This window comes from Lotus japonicus, chromosome 6 (assembly GCF_012489685.1).
Source record: "Lotus japonicus ecotype B-129 chromosome 6, LjGifu_v1.2".
NCBI lineage: Eukaryota > Viridiplantae > Streptophyta > Magnoliopsida > Fabales > Fabaceae > Lotus > Lotus japonicus.
The window spans coordinates 43,566,253-43,589,949 of record NC_080046.1 but is presented as its reverse complement, the minus strand read 5'-3'; the positions used below and the strand labels follow the sequence as shown (position 1 = coordinate 43,589,949).

Here is a 23,697-nt window from a genome sequence, read left to right as displayed (position 1 = left end):
CCCCACGTTTAGCCGGTGGATTTGTGCACGTGACTTTGATTGGTTCGCTTGCGACGTGGGTAGCCTTGAATCGTGGGTAACCACCGCTGCTTGTGGCATCGTGGGTACGCACACGTGCTGATAATTGCCCACCTTTGGTAACTGCCTCTTTCGTCGCGTTTGCCGGTTTGTCGAGTTTTCCTTCACTTTCCTGACTTTGGGGAAAGTGTTGCCTGATGGGTTTCGAGCTCCGTCGTGGTTCTTCCTGTCGAGGAAGCATCCTTCTAACACCGGTGTCGATAATTGTAGCATTAGAAATCTTGGCTCAACAATGTGTCAGTATATTCCCACCACATATTTCAATATTTCTATTATTTGCTCCATGAGTTGAGAGAAGTTCACAGTCGTCAGATGCTTGTATACTCTAAAAATTAATTAACCAAACATCATTAGATATTTTCGCAGTGGAGTGGTTTCCACTAATTCAACGTAGTTAACAACAAGCTTAGATGAGATTTTAACCTCTCTAAACGAATTAGCTGTAGAGCAAGGAGATTCACAATCACCTCTTTCAACTCAGAGAAAACAGTGGTCATTATTGATTCGAACAAACACCCTAACCGAATATTGTTATCGACCTCTATCCTATCCATTGCTCTTAGTATTGTCATAAAAATCTGTATGTAATGCTCAACACTATCTTCTAACTTCTAACCACGTTTTACCATTATTAATGTTCATCCTTATGATAAGGATTTAGTCATGCTCGATTCACACTTAAATTTATAATCTTTAATGCAATACTCATCTTTCACGTGAGCACTACTAACCAGGAGTCTAGTTCATAAATTTAAACTGACTTAGTTTCTCTGGACCACTATCAAAGGTTAGGGATTAATTATTCTTAAACAAATAGTGGAAGAAGTAAAAATAAAAGAACAAGGTAAGAACTCAATCCAATTCACACCACAAGTTCGAGAGTGTGATCGAGCGTTTGAGGGTTTTGAGGGTTTTCAGCGAGCTTATAAGGATGATTGGGTGGGGATATCGTTCAAGGTTAATGTTAGTTAGACCAAACTAATTTTTTGACTGATGAGATGAGCTAGATGCACTTTACGTTAGCGTTGGTCATAATCAACTCTAAGTTGGCCGGTGATCTTAGCATCGGTTGGGCACCGTCGTTGATGGACTGGTGGACATTAACACACAAATTTAGTTGGTGATTTTAGTGTCGGTGAGGCCGACGCTAACGGTCGAGAATTAAACGCTAACATGCACACTATCTTTAAGTGGAATGAAGTTTAAAACCAACACTTCACATTATTATTGCATCGATTTAGCTGACACTAAGATTGACATTGAAATCGAAACTAATGCTAATTTTTTGCTTTAAATTTAAGAATGAGAGATTTTCAACTTTGTTTTTGAGTTGAATAAAATCACCATGTTTATTTTGGTCAACAAAGTAGAATCACCTGTTCAAAAAAAAAAAACAAAGTAGAATATCTTTTATCTTGTAAGTAGTAACTAGCTCACGACACGTTAATTAAGTTGGAACCTGAAAATTGACTTGAGTTATGTCGACTAATGAAGTGGTTTGTGGTATCACATAGAACACCTCATTGTACACATACTGTACACTAGAAGACATTACTATTAGGTGATTGCTGCCAAAATTTGTGATTTGACAGAGATATTTCCAACTGCTTCAGAATTTTCTTAGATTTTTAAGCATCCTTTCTTTATATTGCTGCCGACGTTCGTAAATTAACAGATATTTCCTACAGCTTGAGAATTTTATTATAATTTCCAGCATTCTCAATCTTATTATAACTGTAATTTCTAGACTTGTACTATAAGTCTAAATTGAAATTAGCTTTGCTTTTTTCTGTCCCTCCAATAAAAACATGACACCTCAGTAGAAAAAAATTCTCTTTCATTAAAAGTGGGATCCCCTCTGTTAACTGCAAATTGGAGGGATAAGAGAGGAAACATGAAATAGTGTATGTAGCTAGACATGCCATATTATTTTCCATTTTAATTCACCCTCTTCTCTTGCATCTTTGAAAAATAATGATTTATAGGTGGAGACATATGTCCGCCATACGTAAATAATTTACAGTGTATTTAAAAATAACAAATCCTGCCAATTTTGGAGTTCTAGTCATATAACTTGTATGTTTATTGGAGGATGGTAAAAAGTAAAAACTCTCTCGCTAAACACTTTTTTTTATAGTTTTTTTTTTGAGACGGTAAAAAACGGCTGATAAACATGTACGTCAAATGATAATTGTGTATTCACGAGTTTTATATATAATGACTCATAATTAAATTAATTTCTCTTTTCTTTAATTTCCGGTATTCAAAAATTCTTTAGGCAAAATAATTTTGACTTCATAATTAAAAGGATTTCGAAACACCTAAGAGAGGTAGCTCAGTTGACAATACAAGTTGAGTGTGTGGGAAGAACTCTCGGGTTCAATTCAATCCCCACATAATACACTCTAAATAAGAGATGAAAAGTCTTAACTGTGACTATTTCTCGAATCTGACGACATCTTAATGTGACTAGATATCGGATAATAATAAAAAAAGGATTTCGAAACACATGTCATAACTATTCCACCTTAATATATGTCTTTTACCCTCTTTTATGTGTGAATATATTTTTTCTGGTGTACAACAGTGATAATAAAGGTTGGTGAATTTTTGGCTCATACAAACAATTCAAACCCGTTATCACAATCATCATTAGTTAAATGCTAGCGACTTGTCATCGGCCTGTATATATTCATCCAGAACCCCACACTTCTTTATTCCAACTACTTCAAACTACAAACAGAACATCTTTTTCATCCTCAAAATATATCTTTCTCCTTCTCATTCACCAATTAAAGCCATGAACAAGATTCAGAAATCTCAAGTTCTAGTACTCTTTGTTCTAGTTCTTCTTGTTATCACACCCTTTTTACCTTCCTCCCTAAGGCCTACCTTCTTGTACTTCATCTTGAACTTCACCATCATTGCACTGGGTGCTGAAGCTGGCCTCCTTTCAGTTTTTTCCAGCTCTTTAGAACACAGGAATGAATCTGAATCCTCTTCTGAGAAAAAAGAAGCTTCCACCACAGAACATGTTAAAAAGGAGCTGAAGGGTGTTGAAAACTCTGCAGCACCCCAGAGCCAGAGGATTGTTTTTGTCAGAAAAATGAACAATGTGGTTCAAAATTGTCCTTCAAGGCCAGAAGCCTTATTTACTGAGAAAATAGAAGCTCCCATCACCACTTGTGTAAATGGAACCTCAGAAATTGTCAAAGAAGAGCTTAAGGCTGTTGAAAAGTCTGCAGTATCCCAGAGGGATGTTTGTGTCACCATAGTGGAGAAGGTGCAAAAGTGTCTTTCAAGGCCTAGCCTTTTCTTCATTGGAGGTGGAGAAGCTGATGCAGAAACCATGGATGAAGAAGAACATGAGGCAGAAGAGGAGATTGGGGGAGTTTTGGGGCAAGAGTTGTTTGCAAAAGCTGAGGCCTTCATTGGGAACTTCTACAAACAATTGAAGATGCAGAGAGAGGAGTCTTCCATTCATCAGAAATCCTTTTAGTGTCAAAATAGAAACGGGTGGTATCTGTTTGATTGGATCAGTATTAAAAATATAAAGTAGTAGTTCTTCTACAATTAGTTTGGTTGCTTTACTATTTTTCTGAAGTCATGTGATGATTGATCAAGTGACCAATTTGAGGAATATTTTAGCATGGAAATGCTTTAATGTCAAACATAATACTAAGAAAATAACATTTCATATATGATTTAAGTACATTGTTCATAGTTTTTCTAATGATTATAGGAGTAAATATACATAAAAATTATGTGAGATTTCACGAGGTCTGTGGTATTTCATTTATGTTGTGGAGTTGTTTTATTGAATTGTTATCTTTGTTAGTTTCTTAATTACATCTTTGTTAGTTTCTTAATTACGTCACGTAAGAATCTCAACAAATTAAATAGTGTTTTTAGCATGTCAAGTGACCAATTTGAGGAATATCATACTGCAAAAATCATGATACAAATGGATTACTTTCCAATTTTATGCTTTTCATAAGCCAAATAGAGGCCAGGTAAATGAAGAATGAAGCCATCTTGCAAAGAAAAAAAGAAAGACTAGTATTTACTTTGACAAAGATCACACAATACTTTGGAGATATGCTTCCAGCAACCTTGGGGCGCGGGTGAGGGTTAGAAGAAGCATGAGAGTAGGGTTTGAGGCGGGAGAGGGTGGATGGGGCTTAAGTGGATGATGGGCGGAGAAACCCTCGATGATTAGCGTCGGCCCGACCGAAGCTACATTTTGGACCTACGAGATGGGTCCGACTCAGCGTTGAGCACACGAAGTTGGTCGCTGGTTTTACTTTCATCATAATCGACACTGATAGTGAATTAGTGTGCATCGGTTGAACCGATGCTAAAAATGAAAAATTAGTGTTGGCTTTGACTTCTAATTTTTTACTTTCTTATTTAACGTTTTTCATCGGTCAAAATAATTACTTTCCAAATTTATGCTTAAGAACTCTAGAAATGTTACTTCATAACCCAAATAGAGGCAAGGTAAATGAAGAATGAAGCCATCCTGCAAAGAAAGAAAAAATGAAAGACTAGTATTTACTTTGACAAAGATCACAACATACTTTGGAGATATGCTTCCACGGCCTTGGGGCGCGGGTGAGGGTTAGGAGAAGCGTGAGGGTAGAGTTTGAGGGGGTGGAGGGGACTTATATGGACAATGGGATGGAGAAACCTCAAAGAATAGTGTCGCCCTATCGAGGCTATGTTATGAGTCAGACTGAGTTCAACTAGCCTCAATCACACTAAATTGGTCGTTGGTTTACTTTCGTCGCAGTCGACGCTAATAGCAAATTAGCATGATGATAAGTAGCGGACCGACACCGTAGTGTAATTTACTTTCGTTTAATGTTTTACATCAGTTAAACCAACACTTACAAGAAAAAATAGTATTGACCACGACTTCTAATTCTGTACTTTCATTTACATACTGTTTGGTTCAAAGGAGGGGAGGGGACGGGAGGGATTTTAATAGAGGGGAGAGGAGGGGAGGGGAAGGGAGGGGAGAGATTTTAATACTTATTACGTTTGGTTCATAGGAGGGGAGGGGAGGGAAAATAACTTTTTTTTATTTGATTCATCATGATTTTATAATTAAAATTACTTTTATACCTTTTTATATATTTACATACCTGCAATCAGCTTAAGCCATTATTGCATCAACACAACCAAAGATACATCATACACATGACTTTGAATTGCAATAATAGATGATATTAGGACTGTGCTATAAAACAAAGCTAAGTTCATGTATCACCGGTAAGCTCATTAAATTGATAAGTAAACTTGGTTGACAACGTAAGGGCCAACAACGTTATTTCTGAAGCTATTAACCAATTCGCCGAACAGCGATGCCATGATAGGCATGCTCAAGCCAGTTCAATTTTCGTTTAAAGCTATTAACCAATTCGCCAATCAAGCTCCGGGACCTGGTTTATAACATTTTGCAGAATTAACAAAGCCTGGAATTCTAAACATGACGCAACAAGAAGAACACAGAAAAACTGCTACGTGTGCTTTTCGACAATCCTATGAAGCAAAGATTGTTTAGAAGAAGGGTCTGATTGATTCAATTGGTGATGAAGAAGGGATTGCGGCTGTGTTGCGGATGCAGGGGGGCAGCATCGCTGAGAAGGAGGCGGCGGCAGTGGCAGAGAGAGACTGGAGAGGGGGGCGGCATCGGCGGATAAAAAATTGTAATTTTTAAATTTGTGCAGGGTTATTTCTCCTCCTAATTCCCCCACTTTTGGGGGGAACAAAAAATTAAGGTTGGAGGGATTTTGCTCCCCTCCATTTCCCTCCCCTCCCCTCCTAAAGTTTGAACCAAACAAGATTAGATTTTAAAAATCCCTCCCCTCCCCTCCCCTCCGTTCTCCTCCAACCAAACATTCTGTTAAAGTTTTGCATTGGTCAAGGGAATTGGAGATGCTTCCACCGACCTTGTAAAGTAATGTTCAATAATATTTAAAGTTAACTTTTTATCCCGTACTAACCTCATCCAACAAACACCACTTTGTCATATTTTACAGCCAAATGCTAATCCTTAAAGTTAATATTCCCTTTCTGATGTGGTCATGCGTATAAATGACTTAATCAGAACCTTAGCCACTGCACACAGCAGGGGAAAAAAGTGAAAGTGCTGATCTTAGTCTGTCTAAAAATTGTTTTTTTAATGTGATTGGTTAATCGGAGTCTCACATTCTATGGATAAGGATTTTCTTCGTAAGGATTAAGGAATTGGTGTTTAAATGGTCAAGACTTCACTATTATCCCTCTGGAATGTATGTTAGGAAATTCGTTTGAAGAAATCAAAATTATGGTAAAGAGAAGTAGTTCACCATGATTTTGATTTCTTCAAACGAATTTCCTAACATACATTCTAGAGGGATAATAGTGAAGTCTTGACCATTTAAACACAAATTCCTTAATCCTTACGAAGAGAATCCTTATCCATGGAGTTCACCATGATTTTAATTTCACGGTTATGTTCGAACTGAATTTCCAAACTTACACTATGTTTGGGTTTCATGATTAAACCTTCCAAATTCTTTTTATCCCATAAAATTACTTCCGATCTTTTCCCAAAATTACTTCACCCCAAAGTGAAATGCTATTGGATTTCCATTCATGGTCCAACCAACTAATAATAGAGAGATTTTTAACTTTCTTTTTGGATTGAACAATATCACATAAGATTAATTTGCTTAACAATGTAGAACCACTTCTATCCAACAACTAGTAACTACCTCACTACCCGTTAATCAAGTTGGAATCTGATAATTGACTCCAGTACTGACTGATGAAGTGTCACTGGTTTGTGTTATCCACACATAGGACATATAGTTATTGTTAAATCTTTTCTTTCATCAGAATTAATTCTGGCACCCAGAAGTTACTACTTAATATTTTTTTCCTTAGAATTGATTTTAGTTTCAAAATCAATTGTAGAAGAATTTTTAAGCATACAAGATCTTAAAGATTAAGACCATTGGGGTGGCTCACCTTCTTTAAATTGCTGCCAACATTTGTAAATTGACACAGATATTTCCTACTGCTTGAGAATTTTCTTAGAATCTGCAGCATCCTCAGTCTTATTAGCACTTTTCTTGACTTATACTATAAGTCTAAATTTAAATTAGCTATTTTTCTCTGTCTCTCAGATAAAAACATAGCACATGTAGTGGGAGAAAATTCTCTCTCATTGAAATTGGCATTCCCTCTCTTAACTGTTAATCTTTTTTATTGAGGTGCTGTGTTTTCATTGGAGGGATTAGAGAGTATAAAGGAAAGGGATGTCCCTAACCATGTAATCCAAATTTTTCATGGATTTTTTTTCTCTTTCATTCCTCTTCCTCTCTTACTCATCTCACCTTTTGCTTTATGTATTTTATGTATATTTTTCCTGATGCACAAAAGTGATAATAAAAAGTTTGAAAATTTTAACCACAAGCACGAGTTGTGGTATGATGGTTGCTTAACTCATTTCTTAATCATGAATGCAGAGTTCAATCCTTATCCATGGAAGTAAACACATTTTATGGCCAATAATTTACCACTTCGTGCAAGAACCCTCAATAAAATGATTAATCACTGTGTTCTGTGGATATATATTGGACTCACCTAAAAAAAGCTTGATGAATTTATGGTCTCATACCAATTATTCAAACCCTTTATCACCTATCACTAGAGTTCTTAAGCTAGTGTATTTTCATCTGTGTATATATAAACATCCAGAACCCCACATTTATTCCTACTACTTCAAACTACCAATAGATCATCTTCTTCATTCTCATAATTCATCTTTTTTCTTTCTTTGTTGCTAATTTTCTTCTCCTTCACCAAAGCCATGAACAAGTTTCAGAAATCTCAAGTTCTAGTACTTCTTGTTCTAGTTCTTCTTCTTGTGATCACACCCTTTTTACCTTCCTCTCTAAGGCCTACATATTTGTACTTCATCTTGAACTTCATCATCATTTCACTGGGTGCTGAAGCTGGTCTCCTTTCAGTTTTTTCCAGGTCTTCAGAACACATGAGTGAATCTGAAGCCTCTTCTGAGAAAAAAGAAGCTTCATGCACCAATGGTGTAAATGGAAACTCAGATCATGTTGAAAACTCTGCACCACCCCAGAGCCAGAGGGTTGTTTGTGTCACCAAAATGGACAAGATGCAAAAGTGTCCTTCAAGGCCTAGCCTTTTCTTCATAGGAAGTGGAGAAGGTGATGCAGAAACCATGGGTGAAGAAGTTGAGACAGAAGAGGAGATTGGAGGAGTTAATGGACAAGAGCTGTTTGCAAAAGCTGAAGCCTTCATTGGGAACTTCTACAAACAGTTGAAGATGCAGAGAGAAGAGTCTTGGATTCATCAGAAACCCTTTGAATTAGGACACATTACTAGCTAGCTTTTGTTATAGAATAATATGGTTTCTCTAGTGTTAAATTAGAAGCAATGGTTCATTTTTCAGATGATGTATAGAGAAACCAGATCATTCTGCTCTGATAGTTTTAGTTCCAATGGGTTTGTACAGAATATTAACTTTTGGATTCAGAGGTCAGTTCTGTTTCCTAATTAGTAATTTATCATCAGATAATTAAAGTTCCAATTCAGTGGGCTTTAATAATGTGGTATGATGCTAGATTATTTCATACAAATACAAAATCAGACATCTGTTTGGAACAGCCTGAACATCTAACTTGAGTGGGGTCTGTGCATCTGTCATGTTTCTGTATCTGTTAGATACTTACATTGATTCAGTATTAAAAATGCATAGTAGCAGTTCTGTTAGAACTACTTGAGTTGCTTTACTGTTTTTTCTGATCATGTGATGTGATAACTGATGAAGTGGCCAATTTAAGGATTACCACACTCAAAATTAAAGCATGATTCAAATAGATTAATTTTCAAAATTATGCTTAAGAAGTAAGAACTCTAAAAAAAGGGGGAAATTGTAATACTATAGGTAGCGTTTGGTAGACACGTCTGAACGGGACGGAACGGGACATGTGCGTTCTGTTTCGCGTTTGTTATGTTTTTTAGATGGAACAGAACAGGACAAATTGCTCCAGAAACGGGACATTTTGGTTCTGTAGAAAAGGGTGGAACGGAAGAGAACAGAACGGAACACCTTATTAAATATATTTGAAAGACAACATTACCCTGAATCTATTTTCATATTTCCTAATCTTTACCCTCTTCTCTGTTTCTCATCATCCATCTTCTACGTCTTTTATTTTTTTCCTGCTCCTGCATAATACAATATTTTATTCAATGTCTTATTTCTTCTATCAAAAACAAATTGCCTTTTTGTGCATCAATTTTCTCAGATCCCTCTAGCAATTCCGCTTCCATTTTTTCCTTGATACTCGAATGTTGTGATTTTTCTCAATCAACCACAATCAAACTTCATGAAACCTCCCAATCACAAAGCATCGCAGTAGACAAATGATGGATGAGAGAGAAAGACGGCGGAAGAGACAAGAGAGAGGGACACGCGGTGGAGGAAGAGATCAAGAGGCAGCGATGAATGCCCGTTCACGATGTGGCTCCGTTCGCGGCGACCTGAGATCCACGATGGCGGATCCGGCCAGTGAGTGTGATGGTCCCTGGTCACGGCGTGGTGGAGGTCCGGCGGCGGACTGGATGCGGGCGGTGGGGCTTGACTTAATGGAGGCAAGGCTTGTCGGTGGCTGTGGCAGATGAAAGGGGGAGACACCATTGAAGTTGTTTTTTTTTTTTGAAAATTGTCATTGAAGTTGTTGTTACAGGCTTTGCAGCGTTATGTTAGGGGAGAAGAACAACCTTATCTTGTTTTGCTGACTTCTCAAATGATTTTAATCAATCCGGATTATTGTGTGTTCTTTTTATAAATTATAAAATAATATATGTGAAAAATTTATTTTGTTGAAAACAAATTTAAAAGCTTAATAAAATATAGGGGTATATGTGTAATTAGCTTTATGGTCCAGTTCTGTCCGTGATGTATTTACCAAACACGGTGTACAGAACATCATTGTCCTGTTCCATCCCGTTCTGTTCTGTTCCATTCTGTTGTGTCCTGTTCTATTCAGTTTCCAAATGCTACCATAAAGTTTCTGAATACGCATAGGACCAGGGAGGGGCTAAACTCACTTTGTGGACCAAATGTAAACGGTCTTACTTTACATTTTTGTAAGAAATCGATTCCACGACTCGAATCTGTGACATCACAACAACATTATTTTTGCGCCAGGCTCTGCTCATGCTTAAGAACTCTAGAATTAATAAATTAGTTAGACCTCTGCTCACATAGCATAGACGAGAATGTTAGGTGTATTTGATGTAGGTAAAAACGTTTTGAGAACCATTGATCAGAAGGTTGGATAACATCTTATTAGGTCTACAGTACACTGGATTATATATGCGTTGTCAATTAAGGAGTCTATCATCTGCCCATCTCATATTCTTCATTGGTTTATTATGAAGAATATTATTTTTTACCAATGACAAACTCATACCAGAATTATATAAGATCATAGACAATTCATATAACTGAGTCAGTCTAGTGGGAAAAGAAAGGGTATTAATTAACTAATTATGTTGCTATATATTTAAGTGTTTTCTCAACACTTCTTTCCACTGAATACCAACTCCTATTGCAAAAAAAAGTTATTCATATGTCAGCTTTCTATTACTTAATGCACTAAGTGTGAGATGAGAGATTAATCTCACAACTACTAATTATAGAATTAGTTTGTTAAAGAAAAAAAAAAAACTTAGGTGTTTTCAGAAGGGCCAGTTTCCGGGAATGTTGGTTTAGAATTTATATTTTCCTTTTCTGTGGGACATATTCGGATTTTATGTTTCTTATAAGGTTGAATTTTTTTTTCTAGCTTTTGATATGGCAAAAATTGAGATTCTGCTGTCATGAAAAAAGTGAGATATTCCTTCTTTGCTTAAAAAAAAAAACTAGAAATTCCACTTCTGCTTTGACATATGGCCTGACCTGCTTGTCAATTCCATGCATGAAAAGTCAAGATATATCTCATGGATTATGCCCACGATACTTCAAGAACCAAAATTTGTTAACTATCAATTAAATTCAAATTTGGATAATTTTGTTATAGAAAATGAGTAAAGAATACCTTGATTAAAGTGGGGTGGTTGTAGGCTTCCAGTACGGTGGTGTGTTGGATATCTATGGTGGGGAGGTACTGAAAAGGCACACCGACACAGCGACACTTAAGTCAATCCAAAACCAGTGAGAGAAAGAAGCTCAAAGTCATAGAAAAGTAATAAGTAAGCAAATGGTTTATGTTTGAGTTATAGAGTGATCAAACATGTATTAGTAGTAAAATATTTAATGTTTGAGGTGTATTATCATTTGTGATGGTAAGTTTGACTGCCAAATTGAGGTTGAGATGTTGTAGATAAGATAAAGTGGCTAACCATTCGTGGTCGAGATGATCATCTATGGCTGGAATAACCACCCATGTGTTATTTGAAATTTTAATGTTTCATCTTTTTGAATGTTTCAACTTCTAATATTGATCAAGCACGGTCCGACCATATCATCAAGGCTGGTGTTATGTGGTAGGAGAACAATAAATGAAATTGTGTGAAGCTCCGGGAGGTGAGGATTCAAGTGAATGATGAAGACCAATGACCTTCCGTTCTAGGGTATGGCAGCGGCGGTTAGCTACCTTTGTTTCTTGGTTAGAGTGCTTTAGGTAGGGGAGGTGTTCTTGCCCTCCGAGGTATCAAGGTACGAGGTTGCAAAGGGTTGTCTTTGGATGGGGGGGGGGGTCCTAGTTTCTTAGGTTCATTGCGACTGTTGGATTGCTGACCTCTACTAATCGTGCAGCTATGGGGAGTTGTGTTTGGGCTTCGTCTCCTTAAGCTTAACGAGTGTGACAGTTGCAGAGTCTTGGTTGACCTTAACGGGACTAATGATGGGATAGATCAAAGCACCGCTCACTTGGTGCTCGAGGGGTTATGTCTCATTTGATATGTTAGCATGGGTTGGTTTGCTCAACAACGACAAGTGTTCAAGTTCGTCGATTGCCGAGACTACTCAAGTGCAATGGGAGTGACATTTTCAAGTCGGTTGCTAGAAACGAGGTAGTGTCCACCGGGGTCCGCTAGAACAAATACCTTTTTAAATTTTAAAATAATTATTGAACATAATACTTTCTTATTTTATAGTAAAAGTAAAACTAATTTCCAAGCTGCATTGTCCTTTATTCCTTAAAAAAAATTAAGGGAAGGTAAACGCTTACGCCCAAGATTATGATTTTGACCCTTCCACTAGTATCCTAATTAGAAGGTTGAAAACCAGCTATAAAATCTCTGGAACTACATAAAATCAATAGCTTAAGTGCACACTCAACTGAATTATAGTGAGTGACATAGATAACCCTCAGACAAATTCTTTAGATGAAGGTGTTCAACTTTTGGGGCCGGGTTAGTACATATAAGTGTACTTAATGTGGTACATCATATGCAGCTACCTAATGTGTATTTATATATGAATGACGTTCAGAAATACACCAACCTCCAAAACAAGTAGATTTAACGACGTAACACATTTTCGTTCTCGTTAAATATTGGACATGTGTTAAGATAAAGCAGTGTGAATTCAAGAAGGGAACAAGAAAACGCGATGTTTCGTAATTTGGCTAACATATCTTGTACAAGCAATGGGTAATTTCCAAGTAGCCTCATTTTTTATACCTGTAATTGTTTACAAATGCTACTAGATAGCGCTTCCCACGAGTAATTAATTCAAGTGGTACACGTTTTATTATCCTTAAAAGTAAAGTCTTGTATTCAAGTTTTGTGTATGAAAAGTGTCGTTAGGATATGAATGTTTCCGACAAGATTTTATGTATTAGAGAAGAATTAGATAGGGCCAACAGTTTAATCACTGAGATATGTCTATAGATAGATGCATTTTACTAACTCTAGCTCCTTTGATTACCCCCTAAACTTTAGTACATATTAATGGTATTTTGTTACATATGTATAAGTACTTAAATTGCATAATTTACAACAAACCCTAAAGAATCAAGTTGCGTACTATAGAAGGTTGAGCGGTTTAACTTATTATTTGGGTAGTGGAGTTGGTTAAAAATCAACCAATTATTTCTCCAACTATGTCATCTGAATTTTCTCTGCATTATGGTCCTTTTATTTATTCCCATGCCTCAGAAGAAAAGACAACTTCAATTCATGCTTCCAGAAATATTCCTAAATCCTAAAGGGTGGTGGTCCTAGTAATAGTGCTTCGCAATCGCAAGTAAGCTAAATAAAGTAGTAAAAGTACACATTTAATTTTGAAAATTTTAATTGAGTAATTACCTAATTTTAATAATTTAACATCAAAATTAATAAAAAGAAAACGAGATTAGATCACCATGATTCAACTCACTCAACCAGTTAAATTTAAATTATTTTTTAATCAAATGAAATTCAAATAAAAAAACATTGCTAATTTTTAAGTTGCTTAATTTGAGTCAATACGTAAGAATATATTCTACTCTACTTTTAAGAGTTTAGGTTACTCCCACAATGAATAAAGGATAGCTAGATGAGAATAAATTGCTTTAGAGGACCTCAACATCACGAGGACCCCTAGCAAAAATAAAATTTTAAAAATTATTTTCTAATAAGTCACCACAACCATTAATAATGATTACCTATTTTTAAAAATAAATTAAACAACTTAATTAATGGTTGAGACTCTCAGATGAGTCAGATCCTTGCAATTGTGTTCGTCGTGTCGTGTCTGATCTCATCAATTATCTGTTATACTAATAGATAGTATGAGTGTTCATCGTATCAATAATCTAACTATCTATTTTGGAGAATGCAATCTTTTCTTGTCTTGTTTCACCATGAATTTTTTTAACATATCAATTTAAAACTATCATGCAAGTTTTTTGGTGTCTCACTCATATCTTTGTATAATTGATCTATGATTAGATTTCATCAGTGAGACAATAAACTGTGACATCATTTAGGAACATAAGCTTTTTAGACACAACTCTCTTCGAAGCTAATGAGAGACTTATCTGCAGGCACATGTGTAAGATTTCATGTAAATTTATTTAGGAGTAGCAGCAATTAGCAACACAATTTTTGTGCTTGGAGAGACCTTCAAAACATAAAAAGCCACAACTCAAAATAAGTCTTTAACTTAACTTTATTTGGTATCACAACATAAATAGTCCCCTAAGAATTCACTACGGAGTAAAAACAACTAACACAATCTTAATATGGCTTAATCCAGTTTTTGGTCCCTAACCTTTGTCATAAATATGGCTTTAGTCCCTCGCCGGAGTAAAGGTGGGGATTGGTCCCCAGTTTTTGGCAAAATGATTGGGTTTGGTCCCTCCGGCCATTTGGGTCAACGTCGGAGCTCCGAGAAGCTCATGTGGCATTGCCACGTCATTTAATGAGAGCTTATGTGGCTTTTCTTTTTCATTTAAATTCTAAAAAATATAATTAAAACCCTTAAATCCCCTTCTTCCTAATTAATCCTTCACCTAATTAAATCATTCATTTAATTAAAATAAAACAAAAATCAATTAACACTAAACAAAAAACAAACACTACATGATTTTATGCAATTACCCTCTGATTTTCTGCAATTACCAAGATTAACTGATACAGGTCCTATCAAAACTACATGATTCTTAACTAGGTTTGGTTCTTTCTCTACTTTGATTTTTAAAACCACCCTGTCAATTTCAGATTTAGGCTTTCGACTCCATGCCTTACTACCATTAACTGTAGCTGCTGCCTTTTGATCATGATGAGTTCCATATTGTTTATTGACATCATTTTTTGAAATTGGAGTGGGCAGGTTTTTATGCAAACCATTGGCCACATAAAAAAGGGAAATGAAGGTGAATAGAAACCCAGAAAATCATCATAGAAAAACCCAGAAAAAAAACCTTTCCTCCTTCTTCCTCCTCCATTACTAAGAACAAAAATCCACAATATCCAAACCCAAAACCACAACCAGAAGAAGAGAAAAACACAGAACAATGAAAAAAAAAACTCAATCTTTAACCCCATTACCCATCTGAAACCACAACTCCAACCCAACCCGCATAGTTTCGCTGCTTGGGGAAGAAGAGATAGGGAATTCGCGATTACTTCAATGATGGCTTGGTGGAGGTAGGTCGCGGTGGCTATTAACAGTGCGGAAGCAGATCTACAACGTGAAACCCAGATCTATACCGTGAAGGAGAGGGAAACAACCAAACAAGAACCAAACCCATCTCCGACCCAGAACCACCGCCCATCGCCGCGAGTCGCCGCTCCATGAACCCAGAATTGCGAGCTCGCCGCTCTCTTCCTCTCGATCCCATACACTCTGTTCTACCATCTCTTTTTCTGCCCTATCCCTTTGTCTGCTTGACTGGTGGTGGTGCGGTGGAGAGAGGACAAGAAGACGACGAAGAAGAAGGGAGTGGTAGGGTGGGTTGATGATGATGAAAGATGATGATGAAAGATGTGTGGATGAAGATGATGATAAAGAGGATGTTATGTGGATGAAGATCCACAAAATGAAGAATGGTTTTTTTTTTTTTAATTAAATGAAGGATTTAATTAAGGGTTTAATTATAAATTTTTAGAATTTTAATGGGAAAAAAAATTCCATTGAAGCTCACTAATTGACGTGGCAACGCCAGATCAGCAGTCGGAGCTCCGGCGTTGACCCAAACGGCCGGAGGGACCAAACCCAATCATTTTGCCAAAAACTGGGGACCAATCCCCACCTTTACTCCGGCGAGGGACTAAAGCCATATTTATGACAAAGGTTAGGGACCAAAGACTGGATTAAGCCTCTTAATATATAACAAACAACAACAAACCAAATTCTTTTCCCAGTATGGGCTTGGTTACATGAGCCACATGATGTCATAATATCTAGCTATGAGCTAAAAATGTCTAAACTAAGTTTCCATGCAGCACAAAGTACAACAAGTCTAGATCCAGCAATGAAGCAAGATCTGTAGTTTATACTCAGTTTACCATTATATGATCGAAACCTCCAGCTTGCATTGCAGGGACCCGACCTGATCCAACATTGTGAAGCAGTTGCTGTAGCCACCTCCTAGTTGTGGTGTCCTCCTGAATAAATTAAACCAAGATATCAGAAAATGTAAAACAAACTAAAAGCATGGATTATCTCCTATATGAGGGCCAATGGAAAATCTCTAGCTCTGAAATTGAAGATTTGGAGAACCCGATGGACTTTTCTAGTTACCAACCTTCTCTTCAACTCCAAAAATAAGGGTAAACCTAGTGCTATAAAGCTCCCACTATGAGCAAGTTCTAGGGAGGGCCCAGACCCACTTTGTGGATCTAATGTAACCAGTCTTACCTACCATTACTGCAAGAGGCTGATTCCACAGTTTGGACCTGTGACCACAAAGTCACATGGCAGCAACTTTACCGTTGCGCCGAGGCTCACCCTCTTGCCACTCCACTCCATTGATTACAAATTAATATCACAAGTACTTACACGAAGGCAACTGCTGAAAGTAGCATCCCTTAACATGTCTGGAAGACAGCTTCTTAATGCATCACAAGCCCTGTTTTAACCAAATCAAAGTCATATCAGAGATGATATTTGAAACTTGAAAAGAAAAAGGACTAGGGCATGGAAGGAGAAAGCACTAGCATGGAGTTACACACTATTCACCAACCTTGGATTATCAGAAAGGCGAAGATAGCATCGAATGATATGTTTCAGCAGACGAGTTGATTGCTGCTCAGCAAGAGCTCCCACCATGTTCCCTAAAACTCGACCTACTGCGAAAAAACGCTCTGCTGTAGTGCAAATATAATCCAAGCCCACATCATCCAACAGAATCTTTTGAACAATAAATGTTGCAACCTGTTCCGGTAGAACTTCCATTAGAGGAACCATGCTCAGTTTAACGTTTATTTGATATACACACAGGAGGATTCATGAGAGTGGCGATATAAGACAATCAAGTGAGTTAATGATTTAACTAGAAAATCACGAACTGGATTTGAATTTTTAACCCACACTGTATAGATATCTGTGCTCAAATTACATATCAATAAAAATATGCCAGGAAAAGCTCAAACAGTTCCATGACCACATCTAAAAGCTGATGTTATCAACTACTCAAAAGGTAAAAAACAAGAATCACAAAAGCAGACTCCTCAAGTAAAGGTTCAAATGTCAACTTATCTTTCGCTATCGCATAACGCATTAATCAAGTAATGCATGCATATACAGATAAATCATACGTAAGCCTAGCACAATTAAACAAACAACAGAAAAATGTGACTCAGAAATATGAAGAAAATATTGTGTTTGCATAAGATGACCCAAGAATAAAAATCAAAAATCAATGAACTCACTGTTTTTGACAGTTCACTGCCCATTTCCATGGTGCGCAGGCAAAGAGGAATTATCTCAGTTGAAAGAAGAAAACTTATGACCTCCGTATCATCAACCTGGTCAATAAAATATTGCCAGAAAATTGTTACAATTGACAAACCACTAGTTGGTAATACATGAATGACAAAAATAGAACCCAAAAAAACATGTAACTAATAGTTGGAGACTTTAACTTGTTCCTTAACAATAGTGATGAGTGATGAAATCATCCAAACAAGTTGGATTTTCACTCCATCACATAAAGATTTTTGTGTCAACGGTCAAGGATTTTTGGCAAATCTTTTTGACAGTTTTGCTTTTGCAATAATAGTGATTAAAAACATTTTTGCAACATCAATATCGCCTTCAGAGTTTTTTTTCTAGTAGTTATTTGCATCCAACAGCAGAATCAGCAAGGAATACGTACCTTCACCAATGCACCAATGACACCAAGACTGGTGAGCCTCAGGTACTCAAATGGTCTTGACTTGCTTGTTGTATTAAGGAAAGGATACAGATACAGAGGGATATGAGCTGCAGAGGAGAAAAACAAGTGCAACGGTTCATTATCCAAATATCATGGCCGATCAAAAAAAGTTATCCAAATATGAAACACTAAATGGACTATATACATTAACATGAAAAAGAAAAAAAAAACACAAAGGATTTTGTAATGTCAAAGCAATCTCCAAGGATTCAACATAAAAAAATTAATATACAATCCAAATGCTTCTTGCTTAAGAGGCTTACTAGTGTACTGTATACTGTATAGATCTTGGAAGTAAAAAATCTAACAGCAACAAGGGTATGACTACTAAAAAAGAGAATCAGATATGGTGACCTCAAAATAGGAGAATGAAACTCCATATTCAAGCAACATAGGAAAACTCCTAAGATGGAAAAGACAATAACAAGTATGTACAAGCAGCATTTATAATGTTCACTTTTACTCCTAGATGCTATTTATTGGATGGAAGAACTTCAGCAGTCCTTAAATCCTGAGTACATATGCAGTCTATGACTGAGCTCATCAACTTGCCTTGTGTTTGGAAACTAGAATGATAGAAAGAGAGAGAGAGATTTGATTTGGAGAAACTCAGATTTGTGCAGAATGAATTCTGATTACAATAAGATTTTGAAGAGAAGCCTTCATGCAATGAGTGGTAATCAATCAGTTACTAATGCTTAGCTATCAATATAAGAAAGGCTAAGAGGCTAAAACTAACTGATCAGTTCCAAGAATAAATAAATAAATCATACTTTGCAAAAAGAACTACAAAACAACCATTTAACCACTAAATATACGATACATATAATACTCTAATAGCTTATCTTATGGGTGAACTCATGGACAAAAAGGAGAAAGGGTCAAGGGAGGAAAAAACAAAAAAAGCAGAGGCCTTACGGAGGGGTGTTGCCCAGAGTCCGTCAAGTGCCACCGGATCGGATGAGGATGAGAGCTTGATGGGGAGGGAGTATGGCTGGACAGAACAGAGGCAGGTTTCAAATGAGAAAGAAAAAAGAGAACAGGGGCTGCCTCTTCAAAAAATTAGGGTTTTACAGTTGTTTGGGTCATGTTTTGAACAGGCATGAGCCAGGCCATATGAGCCCGCCATGAACAATCCGCCACGCCATGCACTTTTCATGGCAGTTCGCCGTTGATCTGTCACGCCATACCGCTATGGCCGTCATTTGATAACACTGGTTTATACAAGGAAAAAGTAAGGGCATTAAAGCTATCCATTCTATTATTAGGAGTATTAATTATTAAGATATATTTTACGTTATTAAATAGATATTATATCAATTCTGGATGTTATTAGGATATATAGTTAGTTAGGGTAAATAATCGTAAATATTAGTTCATTATGTTATTAGGAGAGTAATTTTTTCAATTCATTTTATTACCTGCATAGCATCAACAAAATCTAAAGAAGCTGATAGCATTTGCCACACAACTTGAGCAAATATAAAAAGCTTATTTTGAACAGTTTAGTCCAACCACAATCAAAACATATAGTGCAAAGGTGATAAGTACAAAATCAGATGAAAGTTCAAAGTCCTTCATATGAATGAGGAAAGTGACATTACCATTGAGGAATTGCATCCTTGTATCAGGGTGAGACGCCACACACTGCAAGAAAATCATGAGGAGAACAGTTAGAAGCATAATCTGAAAACATTTTCTTTGTGACATGTCTCAAAAGAAGAAAAGGAAACAAAAGTATAATATTTATGGCTTAATTTTCAGAATAAGAAACCATAAAAAGACTGCACAATAGTGTCTGCCTTTTCTGTGGGTTATACGTCCTCAACATTTTTATATAAATATTTGTTAAAAAACAATATCAAAGCCCAAATTGCATAGTGTTGGTGATTTAAAATATGATACAACCTTAAAATGAAGTTAAAATGTATGTAACCTTAAAATGTTGAACACAACTTAATAGCACACACTCATCTAACCTGAAGAAGAGCAAGAGCATTGCACACCCGATTTGATTGCGCTGGAGTAAGAGTGGGTGGTGAAAGGACAGGGTATATAGAAACTATTTCCTGAGAGAATAAAATATCAAACCCGAGTAAGTGGAAGACAACTGAGAGGAATCATGTCATCGAAAAAACAAGCTAAGGAAATCCAATGCATAAAGGTCGAAATGAAATTAAGTTTTTTCAAGGACATCAATTCATACAGAATATAAAATACAAACTCAAAAAGGAGAAACTGAATGTGCAATTCACAGAGTATGTTGAGGATATAAAATACAAAATTAAATTAAATGACAAGAAACTCAACAAAATGCAGTGCGTGGAGTATGCTGATAAATATAAACAAGTTATAAATTAAATCACACCATCACCATTTAATTCAATCTATCATCAATCAGTTTTGACAAATTATGAAAATCAGAAGTTAGTTCAATCAAGGAAAAAGTTGGATCTTGGAAGCAAGTAAAACAACATCTGAGCAAAAGATATAACAGATAAAAAACAGAGTAATAGGTAATCAAAGCATAAGGACTAAAGGGAAGTGCATTGAGCTCCAAAAAATTTACAAGCTAAGAAAGTAAATTCATAAGAAAGATCAAGTCAAGTTTTTTTTATAAGCACTACACATAAGGGATATGTAAAGCAAACCAAATAGCATACCTGCAAAAGTGCAGCAATAGTCCCAAAAGAATTCCATAACAATGGAGCAAGATCTTGAAACAGCTCCCTTTTCTACAAAACCAAAAACATGAGGACAAATATTAAATGAGGTACCATTATGACTGCAGTAATAATAGTAATACCAAACAGTTGCAAGAGAAACCAAGCCAAATCATGATATAATTGCAACAATAAAGAATTTAAGTACAGTGGCAAACCCAACAATGGAAACAGAACTTCAAATACAACAGGGGTAAAAAAAACAGCTATCTAAAACACCAGACACTGCAATAAACCTCGTACCACCCAACACAAGCTATCGATATCGATTACCAACATGAATGAATTGAATAAAACCCTAAACACCCAATTATCAAAAACGAAACAAATGGGGATTTTCAATTTCAACTTCAATGTGAATCCAATTTTCCAGTGAAATTCAATTCTCGGATTATGAGAAAAGTGGAAAGGATTAGATTAACCTTGGAGAGTTCGAGAAGAGCATTTTCACGGAGATCAGGGTTGCTGAGTTCAAGGACAAGCTGCTCCGCACCGGCCATCTTGTTGGATGAGGAGGGACCACCGTGAGGAGGAGGAGGTGGCGGTGGTGGAGCACCGGCACCGCCACCGAATGCTTGTGACAAATTGGCCATGTCACTGAGCATATCAGCTTCTTTCTGCTGCTGTCTTCTCTGAAACATATCACTTTTGATTTTGTTGAGGTGGATTATTAAGACACGCAGCTCAATCTAGTGAGGGGATTTATACTACCTAGGAAAATGGTAAGAAAATTATATACTTAATACTTAATATGTTATAAAATCTAACTCAGCTATTTTAAGCAAAATGTTAAGCTCATGGGAGATAGTGGAGTTTTTTTTTTTTTTTTTTTTTTTTTGTAAATAATGCGAAAAAAATAAAATTATTAAAAAGGGGTAAAAAAAATCATATTTACCACAATAAGGTGTTTTTTGACGGCTTGTCATTGGCGTGGTTGGTGGGGGTGGATTCGCGTCACCAACGTGAATTCCTTTATGAATTTGCATCACCCAAAGGGAATTGAATTAGGTGATAGTGGAATTAGACATGAATCTTGTATAGGATTCAACCAAGCGAATCATAATATGATAAAGTTGACGTGATGGGACAATGGAGACACGCTTTCTGAATGGAATCACGCGAAATTTGATTGAATTAACTTTAGGGGACGCGAATTCACCCCTACCTACCACATCACCGCCAAGTTGTCCAAAAACACTTCATTGTGGTAAATATGATTTTTTTTTTGCCCCTTTTTAGTAATTTTTAATTTTTCGCATTACTAAAAAAAATCCTGAGATAGTGAGGAACAAAGGTAAGAAAGGATAATGTAGTGAAGCTAATTGTGTTATTTGTCGTGAGAATTACGGGAGTTATTAAGGTGTAACTACCGCTTCTTGCGAATTTTATTACAACTTCTATTGCGCTTTAAATATACAACACGTGTTGGTGTCATGTTTCAAGGAAATAAATTGGGTCGGTGGTGCCGTGTTTCAAGGAAATAAATTGGGTCGGTGGTGTCATGTTTCGGCGAGATTTTCATTTAAAGTTATTGGAGCGTACTTCGATGAGCGGTGTTCTCGTAGATTCTATTACCTCAAATTTTACTACTCGAAAATTTGAAAATATATTTCGCTTGCATTTAATATTTTAAAGAATGTTTTAAATTTTATTTAATTAAAAAATATAAATATTTAATACGATATGAAGAAGTGTTGGGAAAATTATTTCAAAATAACTTCCATTTAATATTCACGCTCTCCGATATAGGAATGGACGTCGAGGAGGGGAATTGGATTTAACACCCGAGAGAAGGGATTTGACACCCCAGGTATTTTAAAAAAATGCTAGAAGCACCCTTCGGAAACTTAGATTCTAAAGTACTTAGGTCCAAAGTACCATTCTCTTAATTTTCTCTCAAAAAAAATGTTTTCCCACTTTTACGTGTTTAAGTACTTTGGAACGTCAAGTTCCGAAGTACTTAAAATCCTGGGGTGTCAATTCTAGTTGCAATTACTTTGGAAACTAAGTTCCCTAACTAGTCATCCTCCTAGTTCGGAAACTAAGTTTCACAATTACTTCAGAAACCGAGTTTCCAAAGTGCTTTGGAAGAACTTTGAAATGTGAGATTCCGAAGTACTTTGGAAAGTGAGATTCCGAATCGTGCTCGAGTCAGTAACCAACAATGAGGTGGAAAAAAAACCACAATAAACTTAAACTTAAACACATTGAGTATATTGTGCAAAAAAAAACTTACCAACAAAAGGAAGTAGTGGTGATGCAAGCAAATGGTGGAGGGAAGAAGAAGAAACGTGAAGGAAGAGTAATCGTGGAGGAAGGAAATGAATCAGAGGGAGTAATGGGGTTGGTGGTGGGGTAATGGTGGAGGAGTAATGGTGGAGATGTTGGTGGTGGAGGAGCAATGGAGGAGTAAAGGTGGAAGTATGTGACCTGATGGCTTTGGAAAGTGAGTTTCCTTAGTACTTTGGAAACTCAGATTCTGAAGTACTTTGAGATCTTAGATTCCAAAGTATTTAAGTGCAGGATATTTCCATATTTCCCCACTTTAAAGTGAGGTGTGAGATCTAATAGGATGGGTGACAAATCCAATTCTCGTCGAGGAAGCTTGCTTATTTTGTTACAAGAGCTGTGAAACAATTCAGCATGTATTGCTTTTCTGGCCCATGCTTAGGAGGTAGAGGTTTCGTCGTGGTCTGCGAGTGAGGGACCAGAAAGATTTTCATGTCTTTATATTTTTTCCAGCTTCATCAGCTAGTTCTGAATTTCTTGCCTTCAAATGTTCATACTGTTTTGTCCTTTCAATAACATACCAAATCGTGATGAGACATATTTCTGACGAAATTTTGTCCCTTATACACTTCCTAGTTCCTACACAATTTACTCCTCATGATTGTGCCAGTTGTCCCTTGTCTAAACTTAGGCATTTGTCCTTTGTATCAAATAATAATGTCTTTTCTAGTTTTGATCTTATACATTGTGATGTTTTGGGTCCT

At 36.5% G+C, this 23,697-nt stretch overlaps 3 protein-coding genes across 3 annotated transcripts; 2 read left to right on the top strand and 1 right to left on the bottom strand.

Moving 5' to 3' along the window:
- Positions 1-2,780: 2,780 nt before the first annotated feature.
- LOC130726839 (uncharacterized) lies at positions 2,781-3,790 on the top strand. The gene has a single exon (XM_057578158.1). The coding sequence runs from the start codon at positions 2,879-2,881 to the stop codon at positions 3,575-3,577; it is 699 nt and encodes a 232-aa protein (XP_057434141.1). The 5' UTR covers positions 2,781-2,878; the 3' UTR covers positions 3,578-3,790.
- Positions 3,791-7,684: 3,894 nt separating this feature from the next.
- On the top strand, positions 7,685-8,696 carry LOC130726778 (uncharacterized). Its single transcript, XM_057578082.1, has one exon. It carries the CDS (start codon positions 7,940-7,942, stop codon positions 8,489-8,491), a length of 552 nt encoding a protein of 183 aa, XP_057434065.1. The 5' UTR covers positions 7,685-7,939; the 3' UTR covers positions 8,492-8,696.
- Positions 8,697-15,911: 7,215 nt separating this feature from the next.
- Positions 15,912-21,389, bottom strand: LOC130722736 (uncharacterized). Its single transcript, XM_057573564.1, has 9 exons — positions 21,127-21,389; positions 20,645-20,716; positions 19,961-20,050; positions 19,586-19,628; positions 17,922-18,028; positions 17,476-17,571; positions 16,788-16,978; positions 16,604-16,673; positions 15,912-16,209 (listed from the first exon to the last, which is right to left on the bottom strand). The coding sequence occupies exons 1-9, from the start codon at positions 21,343-21,345 to the stop codon at positions 16,102-16,104; spliced, it is 996 nt and encodes a 331-aa protein (XP_057429547.1). The 5' UTR covers positions 21,346-21,389; the 3' UTR covers positions 15,912-16,101.
- Positions 21,390-23,697: the final 2,308 nt, after the last annotated feature.